Source organism: Dermochelys coriacea, chromosome 14 (assembly GCF_009764565.3).
Source record: "Dermochelys coriacea isolate rDerCor1 chromosome 14, rDerCor1.pri.v4, whole genome shotgun sequence".
Lineage (NCBI taxonomy): Eukaryota > Metazoa > Chordata > Testudines > Dermochelyidae > Dermochelys > Dermochelys coriacea.
In genome coordinates, this window is record NC_050081.1 from 28,468,596 (window position 1) to 28,489,177 (window position 20,582).

The 20,582-nt window shown below is 45.8% G+C and overlaps 2 protein-coding genes across 2 annotated transcripts; both read left to right on the top strand.

Moving 5' to 3' along the window:
- The first annotated feature begins 16,511 nt into the window (after positions 1–16,511).
- LOC122455406 (zinc finger protein 707-like) lies at positions 16,512–17,900 on the top strand. The gene is made up of 3 exons (XM_043497162.1): positions 16,512–16,547; positions 17,032–17,158; positions 17,775–17,900. The coding sequence occupies exons 1-3, from the start codon at positions 16,524–16,526 to the stop codon at positions 17,891–17,893; spliced, it is 270 nt and encodes an 89-aa protein (XP_043353097.1). The 5' UTR covers positions 16,512–16,523; the 3' UTR covers positions 17,894–17,900.
- A 350-nt stretch (positions 17,901–18,250) lies between these two features.
- LOC122455426 (zinc finger protein 239-like) lies at positions 18,251–20,192 on the top strand. Its single transcript, XM_043497012.1, has one exon. The coding sequence runs from the start codon at positions 18,786–18,788 to the stop codon at positions 19,842–19,844; it is 1,059 nt and encodes a 352-aa protein (XP_043352947.1). The 5' UTR covers positions 18,251–18,785; the 3' UTR covers positions 19,845–20,192.
- The last annotated feature ends 390 nt before the right edge of the window (positions 20,193–20,582 follow it).

A 20,582-nucleotide genomic window follows, 5' to 3' on the forward strand; every position in this document is an offset into this window, starting at 1 on the left:
CCATCCCCCTGTACTGAGACAGGACCAAGTACAACCTCCTAGTCCATCCCTGACAGGGATTTGACTTAAATGTTCTCAAAAACCTCTAATGACAGGGATTCCACAGCCTCCCTAGGTAACCTGTTCCTCTGTTTAACTATCCCTACAGTTAGGAAGATCTTTTCTAACCTAAATCTCCCTTGCTAATCTGATTACCTCTTCTCTTGCCTTTAGTGGACATGACAAACAATAGATCACCATCCTTTTTATATTGAAAGACTGTTATCAGGTGCCCCGTAGGCTCCGGGGTGGCTCCAGCCTCTTCCCGGTAGGGGGGCTAAGGTGGGCTAGACAGGAAATTGGGCAGGGACTGCACTATACCTTTTGTGGGCACAACTACTGATTTTTGTAAAACAATATGCACTTAAATGTGTGCTTCATCTCTCCTATCCTGAAAAGGAGAATAAAAATATATACAGACAGATCAGTTTTAAACTTCATCTATGGCAGCTCACTGGTGCAACATTTATTCACAGGAACTCAATAGGGAAAAAACTGAACTAATAAATAAACTAGTAATACGATTAATATTAACGATAATAACAAGACACAAGTGCAAACTTCTAGAGAAAATACTAGTTAAATACTAATAGCTAAATACTTTAAATTGGGGGATGGACTGTATTATATTTTAAATTTAGCCATTTGCACATGCAAACAAAATGAAACAACAGCACATACACACTACTATTTAAAGGAGAATAAACAGCTGACCAAAACTGAGTACACCATTTTCCCTAGCCAATCAAGCCTCTATTTACATTCCAGTCCAATCAAAACCCAATCAAATAAATACAATTAACTTATTGGTTTCAGAGTAGCAGCCGTGTTAGTCTGTATTTGCAAAAAGAAAAGGAGTACCCGTGGCACCTTAGAGACTAACAAATTTATTAGAGCATAAGCTTTCGTGAGCTACAGCTCAATTCATCGGATGCATTTGGTGGAAAAAGCAGAGGAGAGATTTATATACACACACACACACAGAGAACATGAAACAATGGGTTTATCATACACACTGTAAAGGAGAGTGATCACTTAAGATAAGCCATCACCAGCAGCAGGGGGGGGAAAAGGAGGAAAACCTTTCATGGTGACAAGCAAGGTAGGTTAATTCCAGCAGTTAACAAGAATATCAGAGGAACAGTGGGGGGTGGGGTGGGAGGGAGAAATACCATGGGGAAATAGTTTTACTTTGTGTAAAAAGAAAAGGAGTACTTGTGGCACCTTAGAGACTAACAAATTTATTAGCGCATAAGCTTTCGTGAGCTACAGCTCACTTCATCGGATGCGATGAAGTGAGCTGTAGCTCACGAAATATATGCGATGAAGTGAGCTGTAGCTCACGAAAGCTTATGCGCTAATAAATTTGTTAGTCTCTAAGGTGCCACAAGTACTCCTTTTCTTTTTGCGAATACAGACTAACACGGCTGCTACTCTGAAACCTGTGATTACTTTGTGTAATGACTCATCCATTCCCAGTCTCTATTCAAGCCTAAGTTAATTGTATCCAGTTTGCAAATTAATTCCAATTCAGCAGTCTCTCGTTGGAGTCTGTTTTTGAAGCTTTTTTGTTGAAGTATAGCCACTCTTAGGTCTGTGATCGAGTGACCAGAGAGATTGAAGTGTTCTCCAACTGGTTTTTGAATGTTATAATTCTTGACGTCTGATTTGTGTCTATTCATTCTTTTACGTAGAGACTGTCCAGTTTGGCCAATGTACATGGCAGAGGGGCATTGCTGGCACATGATGGCATATATCACAATGGTAGATGCGCAGGTGAACGAGCCTCTGATAGTGTGGCTGATGTGATTAGGCCCTATGATGGTATCCCCTGAATAGATATGTGGACAGAGTTGGCAACGGGCTTTGTTGCAAGGATAGGTTCCTGGGTTAGTGGTTCTGTTGTGTGGTGTGTGGTTGCTGGTGAGTATTTGCTTCAGATTGGGGGGCTGTCTGTAAGCAAGGACTGGTCTGTCTCCCAAGATCTGTGAGAGTGATGGGTCGTCCTTCAGGATAGGTTGTAGATCCTTGATGATGCGTTGGAGAGGTTTTAGTTGGGGGCTGAAGGTGATGGCTAGTGGCGTTCTGTTGTTTTCTTTCTTGGGCCTGTCCTGTAGTAGGTAACTTCTGGGTACTCTTCTGGCTCTGTCAATCTGTTTCTTCACTTCAGCAGGTGGGTATTGTAGTTGTAGGAATGCATGATAGAGATCTTGTAGGTGTTTGTCTCTGTCTGAGGGGTTGGAGCAAATGCGGTTATATCGTAGAGCTTGGCTGTAGACAATGGATCGAGTGGTATGATCTGGATGAAAGCTAGAGGCATGTAGGTAGGAATAGCGGTCAGTAGGTTTCCGATATAGGGTGGTGTTTATGTGACCATCGCTTATTAGCACGGTAGTGTCCAGGAAGTGGATCTCTTGTGTGGACTGGTCCAGGCTGAGGTTGATGGTGGGATGGAAATTGTTGAAATCATGGTGGAATTCCTCAAGAGCTTCTTTTCCATGGGTCCAGATGATGAAGATGTCATCAATGTAGCACAAGTAGAGTAGGGGCATTAGGGGACGAGAGCTGAGGAAGCGTTGTTCTAAGTCAGCCATAAAAATGTTGGCATACTGTGGGGCCATGCGGGTACCCATCGCAGTGCCGCTGATTTGAAGGTATACATTGTCACCAAATGTGAAATAGTTATGGGTCAGGACAAAGTCACAAAGTTCAGCCACCAGGTTAGCCGTGACAGTATCGGGGATACTGTTCCTGACGGCTTGTAGTCCATCTTTGTGTGGAATGTTGGTGTAGAGGGCTTCTACATCCATAGTGGCTAGGATGGTGTTTTTAGGAAGATCACCAATGGACTGTAGTTTCCTCAGGAAGTCAGTGGTGTCTCGAAGATAGCTGGGAGTGCTGGTAACGAAGGGCCTGAGGAGGGAGTCTACATAGCCAGACAATCCTGCTGTCAGGGTGCCAATGCCTGAGATGATGGGGCGTCCAGGATTTCCAGGTTTATGGATCTTGGGTAGCAGATAGAATACCCCAGGTCGGGGCTCCAGGGGTGTGTCTGTGCGGATTTGTTCTTGTGCTTTTTTTTTTAAAGCTTTTTTTGGGCAAAGGAAGGCAGGCCACTCTTCCTGTGACTGTGGTGCACCTGAATGAACACAGTCTTTGTTAAAATAACAAAAGCAATTTGGCTCTTAACTAAACAAACTGCCAATTAATACAAAATCACAAAAAAGCACAAAGTTAATAAAGCACTTCCAATAAAGCACAAAACCAGCATGTGACAGGCAGCAAAAATCAAGATTAAAGCCAAGTGCAGTAAAAGCTCCAGCGCCCCTCGCACCCCACATCCCTCTGCCAAACCATACATTCCCTGTCCCCTCCCCTCTGCCCCTAAAAGAACCCCGCACATCCTAGACACACATCCCAACCCATCATATAGCTCAGAACTTTGGGCCCTCATAGGCACCCAGCCTACAGCCACTACATGTGTACCCTACCTGTATTCACACACCCTGACTCACACAACTTCCACAGCCATTTGGACCCTGGGATATATTTATGTAAATCTCTAGTGCGTGGTACACGAGCAATTACTTTGTCAAGTTCACGTACTAGGCAGTGAACTTGTGAACATCTGGTTTAATCACAGAATCATAGAATATCAGGGTTGGAAGGGACCTCAGGAGGTCATCTAGTCCAACCCCCTGCTCAAAGCAGGACCAATCCCCAAATAAATCATCCCAGTCAGGGCTTTGTCAAGCCTGACCTTAAAAACCTCTAAGGAAGGATATTCCACCACCTCCCTAGGTAACCCATTCCAGTGCTTCATCACCCTCCTAGTGAAAAAGTTTTTCCTAATATCCAACCTAAACCTCCCCCACTGCAACTTGAGACCATTCCTCCTCGTTCTGTCATCTGCTACCACTGAGAACAGTCTAGATCCATCCTCTTTGGAACCCCCTTTCAGGTAGTTGAAAGCAGCTATCAAATATCCCCTCATTCTTCTCTTCCACAGACTAAATAATCCTAGTTCCCTCAGCCTCTCCTCATAAGTCATGTGCTCCAGCCCCCTGATCATTTTTGTTGCCCTCTGCTGGACTCTTTCCAATTTTTCCACATCCTCCTTGTAGTGTGGGGCCAAAAACTGGACACAGTACTCCAGATGGGGCCTCACCAATGCCGAATAGTGGGGAAAAAATCACATCCCTCAATCTGGTGGCAATGCTCCTGCTTATACAGCCAAAAATGCCATTAGCCTTCTTGGCAACAAGGACACACTGTTGATTCATATCCAGGTTCTCATCCACTGTAACCCCTAGGTCGTTTTCTGCAGAACTGCTGCCAAGCCACTCAGTCCCAAGTCTGTAGCGGTGCATGGGATTCTTCCGTCCTAAGTGCAGGACTCTGCACTTGTCTTTATTGAACCTCATCAGATTTATTTTGGCCCAATCCTCTAATTTGTCTAGGTCTCTCTATATCCTATCCCTACCCTCCAGCATATCTTCTACTCCTCCCAGTTTAGTGTCATCTGCAAACTTGCTGAGGGTGCAATCCACGCCATCCTCCAGATCATTAATGAAGATATTGAATAAAACCGGCCCCAGGACCCACCCTTGGGGCACTCCACTTGATACGGACTGCCAACTAGACATGGAGTCATTGATCACTACCTGTTGAGCCCAACGATCTAGCCACCTTTCTATCCACCTTATAGTCCATTCATCCAGCCCATTCTTCTTTAACTTGCTGGCAAGAATACTGTAGGAGACGGTATCAAAAGCTTTGTTAAAGTCAAGGAATAACACATCCACTGCTTTCCCCTCATCCACAAAGCCAGTTATCTCATCACAGAAGACAATTAGGTTAGTCAGGCATGACTTGCCCTTGGTGAATCCATGCTGACTGTTCCTGATCACTTTCCTCTCCTTTACGCACTTCAAAATTGATTCCTTGAGGACCTTGAGGATGATTTTTCCAGGGACTGAGGTGAGGCTGACTGGCCTGTAGTTCCCCAGATCATCCTTCTTCCCTTTTTTAAAAATGGGCACTACATTAGCCTTTTTTCAGTCATTTGGGACCTCCCCCAGATCTCCATGAGTTGTCAAAGATAGTGACCAACGGCTCTGCAATCACATCCGCCAACTCCTCTAGCATCCTCGGATGCAGCACATCTGGCCCCATTGACTTGTGCTTGTCCAGCTTTTCTAAATAGTCCTGAACCACTTCTTTCTCCACAGAGGGCTGGTCACCTCCTCCCCATGCTGTGCTGCCCAGTGCAGTAGTCTGGGAGCTGACCTTCTTCGTGAAGACAGAGGCAAAAAAAACATTGAGTACATTAGCTTTTTCCACATCCCCTGTTACTAGGTTGCCTCCCCCATTCATTAAGGGCCCCACACTTTTCTTGACTTTCCTCTTGTTGCTAACATACCTGTAGAAACCCTTCTGTTACTCTTAACATCCTTTGCTAGCTGCAACTCCAAGTGTGATTTGGTCTTCCTGATTTCACTCCTGCATCCCTAAGCAATATTTTTATACTCCTGGTCATTTGTCCAATCTTCCATTTCTTGTAAGCTTCTTTTTTGTGTTTAAGATTAGCAAGGATTTCACTGTTAAGCCAAACTGGTCGTCTGCAATATTTACTATTCTTTCTACACATCATGTTATTCTCCCAGGGGATCCTGACTATCAGTTCCCTGAGGGAGTCAAAGTCTGCTTTTCTGAAGTCCAGGGTCCGTATTCCATAACACATGGCCTGACTTTGGTTCACAGCCTCTGGTTCAGGCCTCAGATCTTGCACTAGGCACAGTGCTCCAGATTTTTTCTCTCTTCTATACCTCATCTATGGTAATTACTCAGAGTAGTAGTTCTCCTCCCAAATGGAGGGAATTTTACATTATTCAGGGTATGTCTACACTGCAAAAAACCACCACCACCAAAACAATCCAATGAGTCTCAGGGTATGTGGCAGCTGAATCAAGGTCATGGGGAAGGTTGGGGTGCAAGGCTAAAAAAAGCAACGTAAATGCTGGGGCTGAAGCATGGGGTCTGAGCTCCTTCCCCCTTTCCAGAATTTAGAGCCCGGGATCCAACCTGAACCCAACCATCTACATTTCTATTTTAGCTCCTACCCCAAGTCAATTGTCCTGTGCTCTCAGATTCCCTGCCACAAGTTTTTATTTACAGTGTACACATACCCTCAGTCTTTTTAGACTCTGGGATCTCTGATGGAGCAAACCTGCCCCTGACCCATCTCTTTGGAATTCAGTGGGTCCCCCTGGCTTGTCCCAGTGGCAGTAACGAGTTTAGATTTGTAAATGGCTAAGCATCCCCAAAACAAACACTCTCTCCTCTCCTCTACGTCACCCTCTGTGCTCTGTCTTAATTCGTCTGGACAAAACACCCTGAGTCCCTCAGACAAACCATGTATGGGTTTAGTTACATTTTCTCTGACTGTGCCACAAATGGTTCCTTTTCCTTCTCTGTTTGTGGTGTTGGAACCTTTAAAACTGAAATCCGGTTTCTGGGGCTTGTCAGGAACTTTGTCTGGGCTGAGATATGACCTGCAGACTTGGAAATAGTAACACTTAGATAAAATGACTCTTCAGTTTCAGTCTTTGTGATGTCCTGGGGCACAACCCAGAATGGTGAAGTGCTGGGTTAGCTTTAACCCTGTAATCCTGAGTGCTTCACAGTGCTTGGCTTCTGTGACCTTCTGCCTGGGAGGCCCACAGTCAGCATCTAGCATGCACTCTATGTATTGGGCAGCCCTGAGCCAACACTTTGGATTCTGCTGCCTGCCTGCAATACCCTGGACTTCCACCCACCTCCCCTCGCCTTCCTCAACAACTGGTGAGGATTCACACCCTGCTGGGGCCTGGAAGGTTTTCAAGAAAGGGGGCTCTGAAACCTCCAGCCATGTCCTGGAACAGTCAGAATAATGTTAAGGGTTGTTCTTCCTTTAAGGAGTCAATGTACAACAGTTTGTTACTTTCCCGGGAGTCAGCAAACAGTCCAGTTTAAACACAGCCCTGGACTGGTCTCTTTCAGAGTCCAGTGAACCTTTGCAGTGGATTCTTCTGACAGTAACCTCCTGAGGCAGGCGACAGGGAGTCTGTCTTGAATGCATCCGATGAAGTGAGCTGTAGCTAACAAAAGCTTATGCTCAAATAAATTTGTTAGTCTCTAAGGTACCACAAGTACTCCTTTTCTTTTTGCGAATACAGACTAACACGGCTGCTACTCTGAAACCTGTCTTGAAGGCTACATGTCCTGCTGCTTTCTCCCCCGCAGGAGCTGTCAGCTAAAATGCAAATAGTGTAGTTTCTGCCCCCTCTGGTGCTATTGATGGGCCTACCCCTCCCTCTGGTTAGCTTGATGGGTCCGTTTAAACAAGATGTAAATTAGGGCTGTCAAAAATTTTAAAAATTAATTGTGCTGTTAAGCAATAATAGAATACCATTTATATAAATACTTTTGGATGTCTTCTCCATTTTCAAGTACATTTATTTCAATTACAACACAGAATATGACACACAGTGCTCATTTTATATTCATTTTTATTACAAATATTTGCAATGTAAAAAAGACACAAAAGAAATAGTATTTGAATTCACCTAATAGAAGTACTGTAGTGCAATCTCTTTATCATTAAAGTTGAACTTACAAATGTAGAATTATGTAAAAAAAAACTACACTCAAAAATAAAGCAATGTAAATCTTTAGAGCCTAAATGTCCACTCAGTCCTACTTCTTATTCAGCCAATCGCTAAGACAAACAAGTTTGTTTACATTTACAGGAGATAATGCTGCCCGCTTCTTATTTACAAAGTCACCTGAAAGTGAGAACAGGTGCTCACATGGCACTTTTTTGCCAGCGCTGCAAGGTATGCGAAACATTCATATACCCCTTAGTGCTTCAACCAGCATTCCAGAGGACATGTGTCCATGCTGATGACGAGTTCTGCTCGATAACGATCCAAAGTAGTGCGGACTGATGCACATTCATTTTAATTATCAGAGCCAGATGCCACCAAGAGAAGGTTGATTTTATTTTATGTTAGTTCTGGTTCTGTAGTTTCTGCATCGGAGTGTTTCTCTTTTACGACTTCTGACAGCATGTTCCACATCTCATCCCTCTCAGATTTTGGAAGGCACTTCAGATTCTTAAATCTTGGGTCAAGTGCTGTAGCTATCTTTAGAAATCTCACATTGGTACCTTCTCTGTGTTTTGTCAAATCTGCAGGGAAAAGTGTTCTTAAAATTAATAACGTGCTAGGTCATCATCTGAGGCTGCTATTACATGAAATGTTATGCCAGAATGCAGGTAAAACACAGAGCAGGACACTTGCAATTCTCCCCCAAAAAGTTCAGTCACAAATTTAATTAACATATTATTTTTTTAACAAGCATCATCAGCATGGAAGCATGTCCTCCGGAATGGTGGCTGAAGCACGAAAAGACATATGAATGTTTAGCATATTTGGCATGTAAATACCTTGCGACGCTGACTACAAAAGTGCCACGCGTACACCTGTTCTCATTTTCAGGTGACACTGTAAATCAGAAGCGGGCAGCATTATCTCCCATAAATGAAAACAAACTTATCTGACTTTGGTTGAACAAGAAGTAGGACTGAGTGGACTCGTAGGCTCTAAAGTTTTACAGTGTTTTGTTTTGAGTGCAATTTTGTAATAAAAACATCTACATTTGTAAATTGCACTTTCACAATAAAGAGATTGCACTACAGTACTTGTATAGGTGAATTGAAAAATACTATTTCTTTTGTTAATCTTTTTTACAGTGCAAATATTTGTAATAAAATAATAATATAAAGTGAGTACTGTACACTTTGTATTCTGTCAGGTTTCAGAGTAGCAGAAGTGTTAGTCTGTATCCGCAAAAAGAAAAGGAGTACTTGTGGCACCTTAGAGACTAACAAATTTATTTGAGCATAAGCTTTCATGAGCTACAGCTCACTTCATCGGATGCATCTCTAGATCTCTATTCTGTGTTGTAATTGAAATCAATATATTTTAAAATGTAGAAAAACATCCAAAAACATTTATAATAAATTTCAAATGGTATTCTATTATTGTTTAAGTGTGCAATTAAAACTGCAATTAATCACGAATAATTCTTTAAATCCCAATTATTTTTGAGTTAATCACATGTATTAACTGCAATTAATTGACAGTGCTAATGTAAATACATTTTCATGGTCTTTCAAAGTCCTATAACAGTAACTCCTCGGGGGAAACTACTTTTCTTTAAAAAGAAAAGGAGTACTTGTGGCACCTTAGAGACTAACAAATTTATTTGAGCATAAGCTTTCGTGAGCTATAGCTCACTTCATCGGATGCATCTGGTGGAAAATACAGTGGGGAGATTTATATACACACAAAGAAAACATGAAACAATGGGTTTTATCATACATACTGTAAGGAGAGTGATCACTTAAGATGAGCCATCACCAGCAGCGGGGGGGGGAGGAGGAAAACCTTTCATGGTGACAAGCAAGGTACATTGGTCAAACTGGACAGTCTCTACGTAAAAGAATAAATGGACACAAATCAGACGTCAAGAATTATAACATTTAAAAACCAGTCGGAGAACACTTCAGTCTCTCTGGTCACTCGATTATAGACCTGAGAGTGGCTATCCTTCAACAAAAAAACTTCAAAAACAGACTCCAACGAGAGACTGCTGAATTGGAATTAATTTGCAAACTGGATACAATTAACTTAGGCTTGAATAGAGACCGGGAATGGATGAGTCATTACACAAAGTAAAACTATTTCCCCATGTTATTTCTCCCCCCCACCCCACCCCCACTGTTCCTCAGATCTTCTTGTTAACTGTTGGAAATGGTCTACCTTGCTTGTCACCATGAAAAGTTTTACTCCTTCCCGCCCCCCCACCCCCCCGCTGCTGGTGATGGCTCATCTTAAGTATCACTCTCCTTACAGTGTATATGATAAAACCCATTGTTTCATGTTCTCTGTGTGTATATAAAAATCTCCCCACTGTATTTTCCACCAAATGCATCCAATGAAGTGAGCTGTAGCTCACAAAAGCTTATCTCAAATAAATTTGTTAGTCACTAAGGTGCCACAAGTACTCCTTTTCTTTTTGCGAATACAGACTAACACGGCTGCTACTCTGATACTTTTCTTTGTCTAGGGTGGGGTGCCCTAAGAAATGTGTTCCCAGGCTGCTCCATGCTCTGTGCAGCCTCTCTAGGACCAGGACCCATCACTCCCTTGTTCTTGATGATATTAGGGACTCCAGAACAATGCCCGGTCTTTACAGAAACTCCTTCTGCCCTCTCCCCAGGATGTGGATGTCTCCTTTCTGCCCTTTGACATATTTGATTCTATGCATGATGCCCCCTTAATACTGAGATAAGCTGCCCCTGCCCAGAGGACGTTGGGCCCTAGCAGACAGAATCTGGGGCGCGGGGGGAAGGGGGGCTGCAGGGCAATCCCTTGATCGCTAGGACCCAGGAGCTCAGCAGCTGAGATGTTTCAGAGTAGCAGCCGTGTTAGTCTGTATTCGCAAAAAGAAAAGGAGTACTTGTGGCACCTTAGAGACTAACAAATTTATTAGAGCATAAGCTTTCGTGAGCTACAGCTCACTGGCTCTGGGAGTGATCACTGCTGGCTGGGGTCACTACTGAGTCCTGTGGTAGCAGGAAGTGATTAGTGAATCTCACTCTGCAGTGATTGATTCTGGGGCGCTGTTGGGAGCCCGCGCTCCTTGCAAGATCCACAAGCCCCGGCGGCGGCTGCTGGGGACCCCGGAGCCCTGGCTGCAGCCGGGAGAGGGGAATCTCCAGCAGTAACATTCCCGCTGCTCCCCAGGAGCCTCTCCCGGTGCAGAGACCCCAGCCTGGCCAGGACCCCCCATCTCGGGCCCCAGCCCCTGCTCCCAGGGGAGCCCCGCTCGGAGGGAAGGTAAGAGAGACCTGCCCATCCCCCCAGGGAGCGGTGCCTCCCGGTGCCAGCCTGGCTGCAGGGGGAGGGTTTGGCCCCAGGCTGCTCCCAGCGGAGCTGGCTGCGATCCCCTGCCCTGGGCCCGGGAAAGCTGCCGCCAGCCCCCAGTGCTTGCAGGGCAGGTGAAGCCAGCGCGCGCCGTGGGGAGGGTTGGGACAGTGACACCTAGGGGGACAGAGGGGGGTGGCAGCTGGGGTCACGTTACCACCCGCTGCCCCCACGGTCTGCTGCTTTGTGTTTCCTGTCCCTGGCCATGCTGGTGTGAACGGAGGCTGCTCAGTGAGATCTGCCCACGCCGCCCTCCCAGTCCCATTTTTGCTCCTTGATATAGTTTGGGCATAAAAAAACCGAGGAGGACTTGGTGACACCTTAGAGAGTAACAGATTTATTTGGCCGTAAGCTTTCGTGGGCTAAAACCCACGTCATGGGATGCATGCAGTGGAAAATACAGTAGGAAGATAAATATACACAGAGAACATGAAAAAAATGGGTGTTGCTGTACCCTGTAAGGAGACTAATCAGTCCCAGTAGTTTGCTCTGTTTTCTTTCTTATTGACATGTGGCTCACCTGTGAATGAATCAAGTATTGGCCAAATCCTTTTCGGGGCTTTCCTTTGATCAGATATCGCTTCCTTTTTGGAGATTTCACAAGCTTTCAGAATTTCTATTTCATCTTTAAATTTAATATGTGTCTGAGGTTGATTCTATGACATCATTATTTCCAACTCAAGCATTTCCATCTTCATTCACGTTTTGGTGAAATGAAATTTGCCTTGACTTTGTCCTCTTCTGACAGTGGGAATTGCTATCTAGAATCAGGGTGTATAAAGGACAGACTGTCATCAGTTCCAACAGATTTTGTTTTTCTCATTTTCCATTGAAGCTAGTAAGGATTAATGAAACAGTGAAGATAGAAGAGAATTTTGATATTTCCAGTTGGCATTTTAACCAAGCACCATAACGTTACCCATGTTCGTTCATGTTAAAGAACCTTTGATGTCAAATTATCAAGTTTCAGTGGAATTGTGATGCCTTCACCAGCTCTCCATTCTTCTTCTGTCAGGTGAAGCTCATGGCGCGAGGTGGCCACATCCTGGCAGAAATCCCTGAGCTCCAAGTGTTTCTCAGGCAGGCTCAGAACTGAGCTCAGTGCTCGCTGCAGCAGCAGGGCTGGGCCAAGGGACCACCAGGAACACACTGGGTTGCAGATAGACTGGCCTGCCTCCCAGGCAGAACTTGGCTCTGAATCTTAGCCTGCCAGAGCCAGCCAGAATGGATGAAGAGAAAGAACAGCTCTGGGGATGGAGTGGCCTGTTGGAAGTGGGTATCAGACAGTGCCCTGGAAGGGGGGAGTTGGGAGTGGGCCCTGCAGCTGGCTTCAATGGGGAAGGGAGTTTGGAGTATGAACCCTGCTGTAAGTTGGGCAACTGGAGGGAGGAGATGCCCCACGGGTTGGCGATGGTGGGTGGAGGCCTAAGCCAGCATTTCTCAAATGCGGCTACCAGCGGCTTTTCTAGCAGCCATAGCTTCCTGGGTGGTGACTGAGGGAGGAAGCAGCGGCCCCTCCCGCAGGGCCTCCAGCAGGGGTTGGGCCCTGTCCCCCTCTGGAGCCGGAAACGCTGGAGAAGCAAGTAACCAATTTGAGTTCCCCACCATCCCTGGGATCTGGCTGCATGGCAGCGAGCTCCATTCCTGGGCCCCGGGCTTCGACCCCAGGACCCCAGGCTCCAGCCATGGTGCTTTGGGCTCTGGCCCTCGGCTCTCCCCCCCTTCCCCCCATCACCCCGGTTCTTTGGCCTCGGGTTTTAGCTACACAGCAATGGGCTGTGGTCCCCAGCTGCAGGGTTTCCGGTGCCAGCCTGGACCTCAGGGTTTGGGTGCTGGCCCTTTACCCATCCCTAACATCACCTCTGGCCCCTGCTTCCTCCCCTGGCCCTTCACACAGACCCCCAACACCTCTGTCCCCCGCTGCCTCTTCCAGCCCCACATCCATCACCCTGGTCCCTGATGCCTCCCTACCTGCCTCCCCATCCAGGGCTTTATTTGTCTCCCAGCTTGCCAGGGCTGAGTAAATCTGCTGTGAAAAGTGATATTTGTATGCTTGCCAATATCACTTTTCACTGCCTCCCAACTAGCTAGCTAGTGTGCTTCTGTGAAAAATCATACTAACAAACATACAAATATCACTTTTCAGTAGCAGACTGACTAGCTAGCAAGTCTAAAAAAAACCCCAACAAGCAAAAGATAAAACAACAAAAGACAATAGCATGCAAAACACATTATTTTTGTTTCTATTCTGTTTAGGTCCAGTAAAGAATAGAGACAACTGTACATTATTTTATTATTGCATTTGCAAAAAAACTCACCCTACATCAATAAATTACAATGATTTGGACATGTATATGTGCACACAGTATTTATTTGTTTTTTCCTAAAGTTAATTCAGTATTTTAGGAAACATTGTCAGAGTAGCCACCAGCAAGAGTTGATGGCCACACTCTGAGGCCACCAAAGATTTGTTATGAGAACCCCTGGGATAAGGTTGGGGAATCATTACCTTTGCCCCGGGCTTGAAGAATTATTATGAACTTCAGGGCCCAGGGAGCATCCCAACTCTTATCTTCCCAGGAGGGCATCTCAGAGATGGTTCCTCTATTTATAGGCCCCGCTTCTGCCTTCCATGGTGTGCAGGCAGTTGCCAACCTTCCCCTCTCCCTCCCTGCCCTTGTGGACTGGCCCTCCTCTATGCTCATTCTCTTCTCACGATCCTGGGGCAGGCCATTCTGGGAGCAATCACCAGCCCATTGGCTAATTTGTTGTCTTCTCTTAAAATGAAAATAAGATCACTGTCCATTTTTTCCAACAATATTGAGCTTAAAAAATGCTGAATCTTTATTTTAACTCTTTCCCTTCCCCTCCCCCACTTTTTTCGGTTCAGTTGATAAAACTAAATTATGGTTCAGGTTCAATTCCAGTTCCAGTACGAAATCCAGATTTGAACTGTTTCTCCAGTTCCAGTGTGAGACCAGATGGGCAAATGAGATCAGCATTGACCTGACTGTCCCTGGGGGATGAAGGGGCAGCAAGGGAGGCTCTGTCATTAACTGCTCCCAACCAGAGGGCTCTTGTAGAATCATAGAATATCAGGGTTGGAAGGGACCTCAGGAGGTCATCTAGTCCAACCCCCTGCTCAAAGCAGGACCAATCCCCAACTAAATCATCCCAGCCAGGGCTTTGTCAAGCCTGACCTTAAAAACTTCTAAGGAAGGAGATTCCACCACCTCCCTAGGTAACGCATTCCAGTGTTTCACCACCCTCCGATTGAAAAAGTTTTTCCTAATATCCAACCTAAACCTCTCCCACTGCAACTTGAGACCATTACTCCTTGTTCTGTCATCTGCTACCACTGAGAACAGTCTAGATCCATCCTCTTTGGAACCCCCTTTCAGGTAGTTGAAAGCAGCTATCAAATCCCCCCTCATTCTTCTCTTCCGCAGACTAAACAATCCCAGTTCCCTCAGCCTCTCCTCATAAGTCATGTGTTCCAGTCCCCTAATCAGTTTTGTTGCCCTCCGCTGGACTCTTTCCAATTTTTCCACATCCTTCTTGTAGTGTGGGGCCCCAAACTGGACACAGTACTCCAGATGAGGCCTCACCAATGTCGAATAGAGGGGAATGATCAGATCCCGCTATCTGCTGGCAATGCCCCTACTTATACATCCCAAAATGCCATTGGCCTTCTTGGCAACAAGGGCACACTGTTGACTCATATCCAGCTTCTCGTCCACTGTAACCCCTAGGTCCTTTTCTGCAGAACTGCTGCCTAGCCGTTCGGTCCCTAGTCTGTAGCGGTGCATGGGATTCTTCCGTCCTAAATTCAGGACTCTGCACTTGTCCGTGTTGAACCTCATCAGATTTCTTTTGGCCCAATCCTCTAATATGTCTAGGTCCCTCTGTATCCTATCCCTACCCTCCAGCGTATCTATCTCTCCTCCTAAGACGACTAAGGGGGGGATTTGATAGAGGTCTCTAAAATCATGACTGATGTGGAGAAAGTAAATAAGGAAGTGTTATTTACTCTTTCTCATAACACAAGAACTAGAGGTCACCAAATGAAATTAATAGGCAGCAGATTTAAGCCAAACAAAAGGAAGCATTTTTTCACACAACGCACAGTCAACCTGTGAAACTCCTTGCCGGAGGATGTTGTGAAGGCCAAGACTATAACAAGGTTAAAAAAAGAACTAGATAATTTCATGGAGGATAGGTTCATAAATGGCTATTAGCTAGGATGGGCAAGGATGTTGACCCTAGCCTCTGTTTGCAGAAGCCGGGAATGGGTGACAGGAGATGGATCACTTGATGGTTACCTGTTCTGTTTACTCTCTGTGGGGCACCTGGCATTGGCCACTGTCGGAAGATGGGATACTGGGCTAGATGGACTTTGGTCTGACCCAATATGGCCGATCTTATGTTCTTATGATGCCAGATCCTGAGTCGGAGATTCCAGCTGATGAGAGAGACTTAGGGAAAAGTGCTGGGTCCGGGCAGGAAAGTGACTCTGCACAAATGGCCCCTCCTTGCTCTATCTCTGCTCCCCAGGGATTTGTGAGTCCCATAGCTGCTGCCCACGACACAACCAGGCCCACATTCCTGTTATCAGTGGCAGTAGCTATTGGAGAGGAAATGCCCACAGGAATGGCAGGACAGTAACCAGTTCTTCCATGCAGAAGGAAGAGTGGAGAGACTGAAAGGGACAGCAGGAGCAATAAGTGGGGAGAAAGTTTCCTGGCTCCCAACCCTGCCCAGCTCCATTCCCTGCAGTGTCCCAGGGCACATTGACTTTCCTGGGACAAGGTGAGGAACAGAGACAGGAAAAGCCAGTTCCCGCCTCTGCCTGGTCCCTGCGCTGCTGGGGGAATGTGCTGCCCTGGGGACAGTGTCAGGGGGATCCCCCAAAATGGATCCTTTGATTCTGCTCTTTTTTAGCTTTTGGCTGTTCCTGGGAGGGTTTAAAAATGTCTCATGTGTTTAGTCCCAATGGGAAGGGTCAGCTCTGTGTTGTAATAACATAACTGAGGGTTTTCCTAGCATAGCAGAGTCTAGAGCAGGGGTTCTCAAACTGGGGGTCAGGACCGCTCAGGGGGTCATGAGGTTATTACATAGAGGGGTTGCGAGCTGTTAGTCTCCACCCCAAACCCCGCTTTGCCTCTAGCATTTATAATGGTGTTAAATATTTAAAAATGTGTTTTTAATATGTACGGCGGGGTCACACTCAGGGGCTTGCTATGTGAAAGGGGTCACCAGTAAAAAAATCTGAGAACCCCTGGTCTCGAGTGTCTCTCTGCAGGGAAAGAGCCTGGGGGGAATCGGGGTGTGAAATGGACTCACGCTAATTAAGAAACCTCCCCAGTTGCCCTTCTCATCCTGACAGTCTGCGGAGTAACAATCACATTTTGCTCCAGATCATCCCATTGTTGTAGGGGCTGGGGAAGGGAAATGGCTGTGGTGGATGCAGCTCAGGTAGCAGATGTTTGTGGGGAGCTGCTGGGGAGGGTTGTCGTGAAGGGGGAGGGTTGTCGTGGAGAGGAGGAGCAGGGAGGGGACAGAGTGTGATAAACTTGGCGGGACATGCTCAGTCTAGGGCTGGGAAAACAGACCAGAGTGCTGGAGGCTAAACCCACTAGGCATAGACTCTGCTGAAATACAGTTGCTGGGATTCCTGTCCCTGTCCCCTGCCCAGAGCTCTGCTTCCCACGTCAGCCTGTGCCTCGTAGGTATGTGGTAAATGAAAAGAGCCTGCCTTCCTCAGTCTGCTGGGATGGACAAGGAGCTCACACCTTGTGTCTGTTCCCTGGAGACTCCTGGCCACTCTGAACAGGGTGGGGGTGGGATTCTGCTCCTCTGGCCTTTCCAGAGCTGCCCTATTTCTGTGCTGCTTCCCCCATAAATACTGGGATTGTGGCTGGGACAGCAGGTGCTGAGAAGGGAACATTTGTTGTTTCAGATGCCAGTGACCTTCAAGGATGTGGCTGTATATTTCAGTGAGGGGCAGGGGGCTCTGCTGGACCCCAGTCAGAGAGCCCTCTACAGGGTCGTCATGCAGGAGAATTATGAGACGGTGACTTCACTGGGTAAGGACTCCTGTCCCCTCAGCTATTTGAAGCAAGGGGTCTGCATTTCTGAATCTGGTCAGGTTCTTCCCTGGTCAGCTACATTAGAGGGGACTTTGTCACATAGTCCAGACTCCAATGTGAGAAAGCCGTTCACCTCCATACCTCCTCCAACAGGATAGGGGAGTCATGGACCTAATGGACATGCTAATTCATCACCATACCTCCAGCTTTCACAGGAACAGGAGCAATGTGTTAACCTATCTGCATTAATTCTCACTCACACACATAATCTCTGTGCACCTCCCTTCATGCGACTAGCTCTATGTGTGGAGAGGGCTCTGATCTCTGTGGGTTCAGACATAGGCAGGGGTTTAACACCAGAGCTGTGTGTGCCTCAGCGAGTCCCCCAGAGCCCATAGATCCTGAAAACTCCTAGTGAGGTTGTGACAACTCCCCCTGCCCCAGACATCTGCCTCTCTCAAGGGGGCTCAGTGACCATGTTCCCATCTGTTCAGATCCCACAACCCCCCAGCAAATCATGGGGTCGGTTTAATCTCATTATGTGCCCTTTGTGACAAATACTCCACCAATCCTCAGTGCACTCTGATCATGCCTGATTTCACCCCCTGCGCAGGACTCTCCATTCCCAAACCTGACCTGATAGCCTGGCTGGAAGCAGGGGAAGAGCTGTGGGTCCCAGATCTCCAGGTCCCCAAGGAAAGCAACATCCAAAGAGGCAGCCACACAGGGTGAGGAGTCAGTGACACTGACACAGGAGGTATATGGCAAACGAAGGAAAAAGCTGAAAATCTCCAAAATATGGCATGAGCGCTCTCGGTTCTGCCTCATCTCCTCTAGGTAGGCTGTTGTCAGCTGGTGTTGTATAATCATGACAGATATCGCTCATGACTTCTCACCCACCGTGTTAGCTGTCAGGAGTTTTCTCCCTGATGTCACTTCCCTGTGAGTGTTTGGATGGGATGTGGTGGCAGAATCCAATTTCTCAGTCTCCCCAAAGTTATTGTGTTGTGTTTTCCCTCTTTGCTATTCCCCTTTCTGTCCTTTCTGCCAGCCCAGGCAATGACTCCTGCCTGGATTCTCTCTCCCCCCCAGCAGGTGACGAGACAAAGAGTGAGAATGAGGAGGGGAATCCACAGCAGGAAGGTCCTGAGAAAATAGAACTTCAGGGGAGGTTTTTGAGCAGAGCTGAAGGGAATTTTTCCCAGTGCTTGGAACAGAGAAAAGCCTGGAGTAATTGGCACAGGTCAAAGATGGACCTGGGAAACCACCAAAGGAAGAAAGTGGATGAATCCATTGAATATGGGGGAGGAGGCAAGAATCCCAAGGAAACCACAGCCCAGCAGACAAATCCCAAGGAAAAGAAACCCTATACATGCTTGGATTGTGGGAAAAGCTTCAGTCATCGCTCAGTTCTTACTGACCATGGGAGAATCCATACAGAAGAGAGACCCTATAAATGCTTGGATTGTGGGAAAAGCTTTAATTGGAGCTCAAATCTTACTACCCATCGGAGACTGCACATGGGAGAGAGATCATATGAGTGCCTGGAGTGTGAGAAAAGCTTCAATCAGCGCTCAGGCCTTATTAGCCGTAGCAGAATCCACACAGGAGAGGGACCATATAAATGCCTGGAGTGGGGAAAAGTTTCAGTGTACCATCAACCCTTATTACACATCAGAGGACCCACATGGGAGAGAAACTTTATAAATGCTTGGACTGTGGGAAAAGCTTCAGTCAGCGCTCAGTTCTTATAACCCATGGGAGAATACACACAGGAGAGGGACCATATAAATGCACTGACTGTAGGAAAAGTTTCAGTGTACAATCAGCCCTAATTATACATCAGAGAACCCATACAGGGGAGAAACCCTATAAGTGCTTAGACTGTGGGAAAAGCTTCAGTCAGCGCTCAGGCCTTATTAGCCACAGGAGAATCCACACAGGAGAGGGACCATATAAATGTTTGGATTGTGGGAAAAGCTTCAGTCGGCACTCAATCCTTATTAACCATGGGAGAACGCACACGGGAGAGGGACCATATAAATGCCTTGAGTGTGGGAAAAGTTTCAGTGCACCATCAGCCCTTACTGTACATCAGAGAATGCACACGGGAGAAAAACCTTATAAATGCTTGGACTGTGGGAAAAGCTTCAGTCAGCGCTCAGTCCTTATTAATCATGGAAGAATCCACACAGGAGAGAGACCCTATAAATGCTTGGACTGTGGGAAAAGCTTCAGTCGGAGCTCAAATCTTGTTACCCATCAGAAACTGCACACGGGAGAGAGACTCTATAAATGCTTAGAGTGTGGCAAAAGTTTCAATCGGAGTTCAAATCTTGTTGCCCATCGGGGACTGCACACGGGAGAGAGACCATATAAATGCTTGGACTGTGGGAAAAGCTTCAGTCAGCGCTCAGGCCTTATTAACCATAGGAGAATCCACACTGGAGAGAGATCCTATAAATGCTTGGACTGTGGGAGAAGCTTCAATCGGAGGTCAACTCTTCTCACCGGAGACTACATGTGGGAGAGAGACCATAAAAATACCTTGAGTGTGGGCAAAGCTTCAGTCAGAGCTCAAAACTCAGTTCACATCAGAGAAGCCACACAGGAGAGAAATCCTGTAAGTGCCTCCACTGTGGGAAAAGTTTCAGTTAGAGCTCAAACTAGGGCTGTCAATTAATCGCAGTTAACTCACATAATTAAGTCAAAACAAATTAACTTGATTAAAAAAATCATGATTAATTGCAGTTTCAATCGCATTGTTAAACTATAATAGAATATCTATTTAAATTTATTATGAATATTTTTGGATTTTTTCTACATTTTCAAATAGATTTAAATTACAACAGAGAATACAAAGTGTACAGGGATCACTTAATATTATTATTTTTTATTACAAATATTTGTACCGGAAAAAAGAAAACAAAAGAAATAGTATTTTTCAATTCACCTAATACAAGTACTGTAGTGGAATCTCTTTATCATAAAGTGTAACTTAGAAATGTACATTTTTTTTTGTTACATAACTACACTCTAAAACAAAACGATTTTAAAAATTTAGGGCCTACAAGTTCACTCAGTTCTACTTCTTGTTCAACCAATCCCTAAGACAATGATGCTTCCATAGTGATGACGCTCATCGAAAAATTAATTAATTAATTAAATTGGTGACTCTTTGTGGGAGAATTGTATGTCTCCTGCTCCATGGTTTTACCTGCATTCTGCCATATATTTCATGTTATGGCCGTCTTGGATTATGACCCAGCATATGTTGTTCGATTTAAGAACACTTATATTGCAGATTTGACAAAACACAAAGAAGGTACCAATGTGAGATTTCTAAAGATAGCTACAGCACTCAACCCAACCTTTAAGAATCTGAAGAGCCTTTCAAAATCTCAGAGGGACAAGATATGGA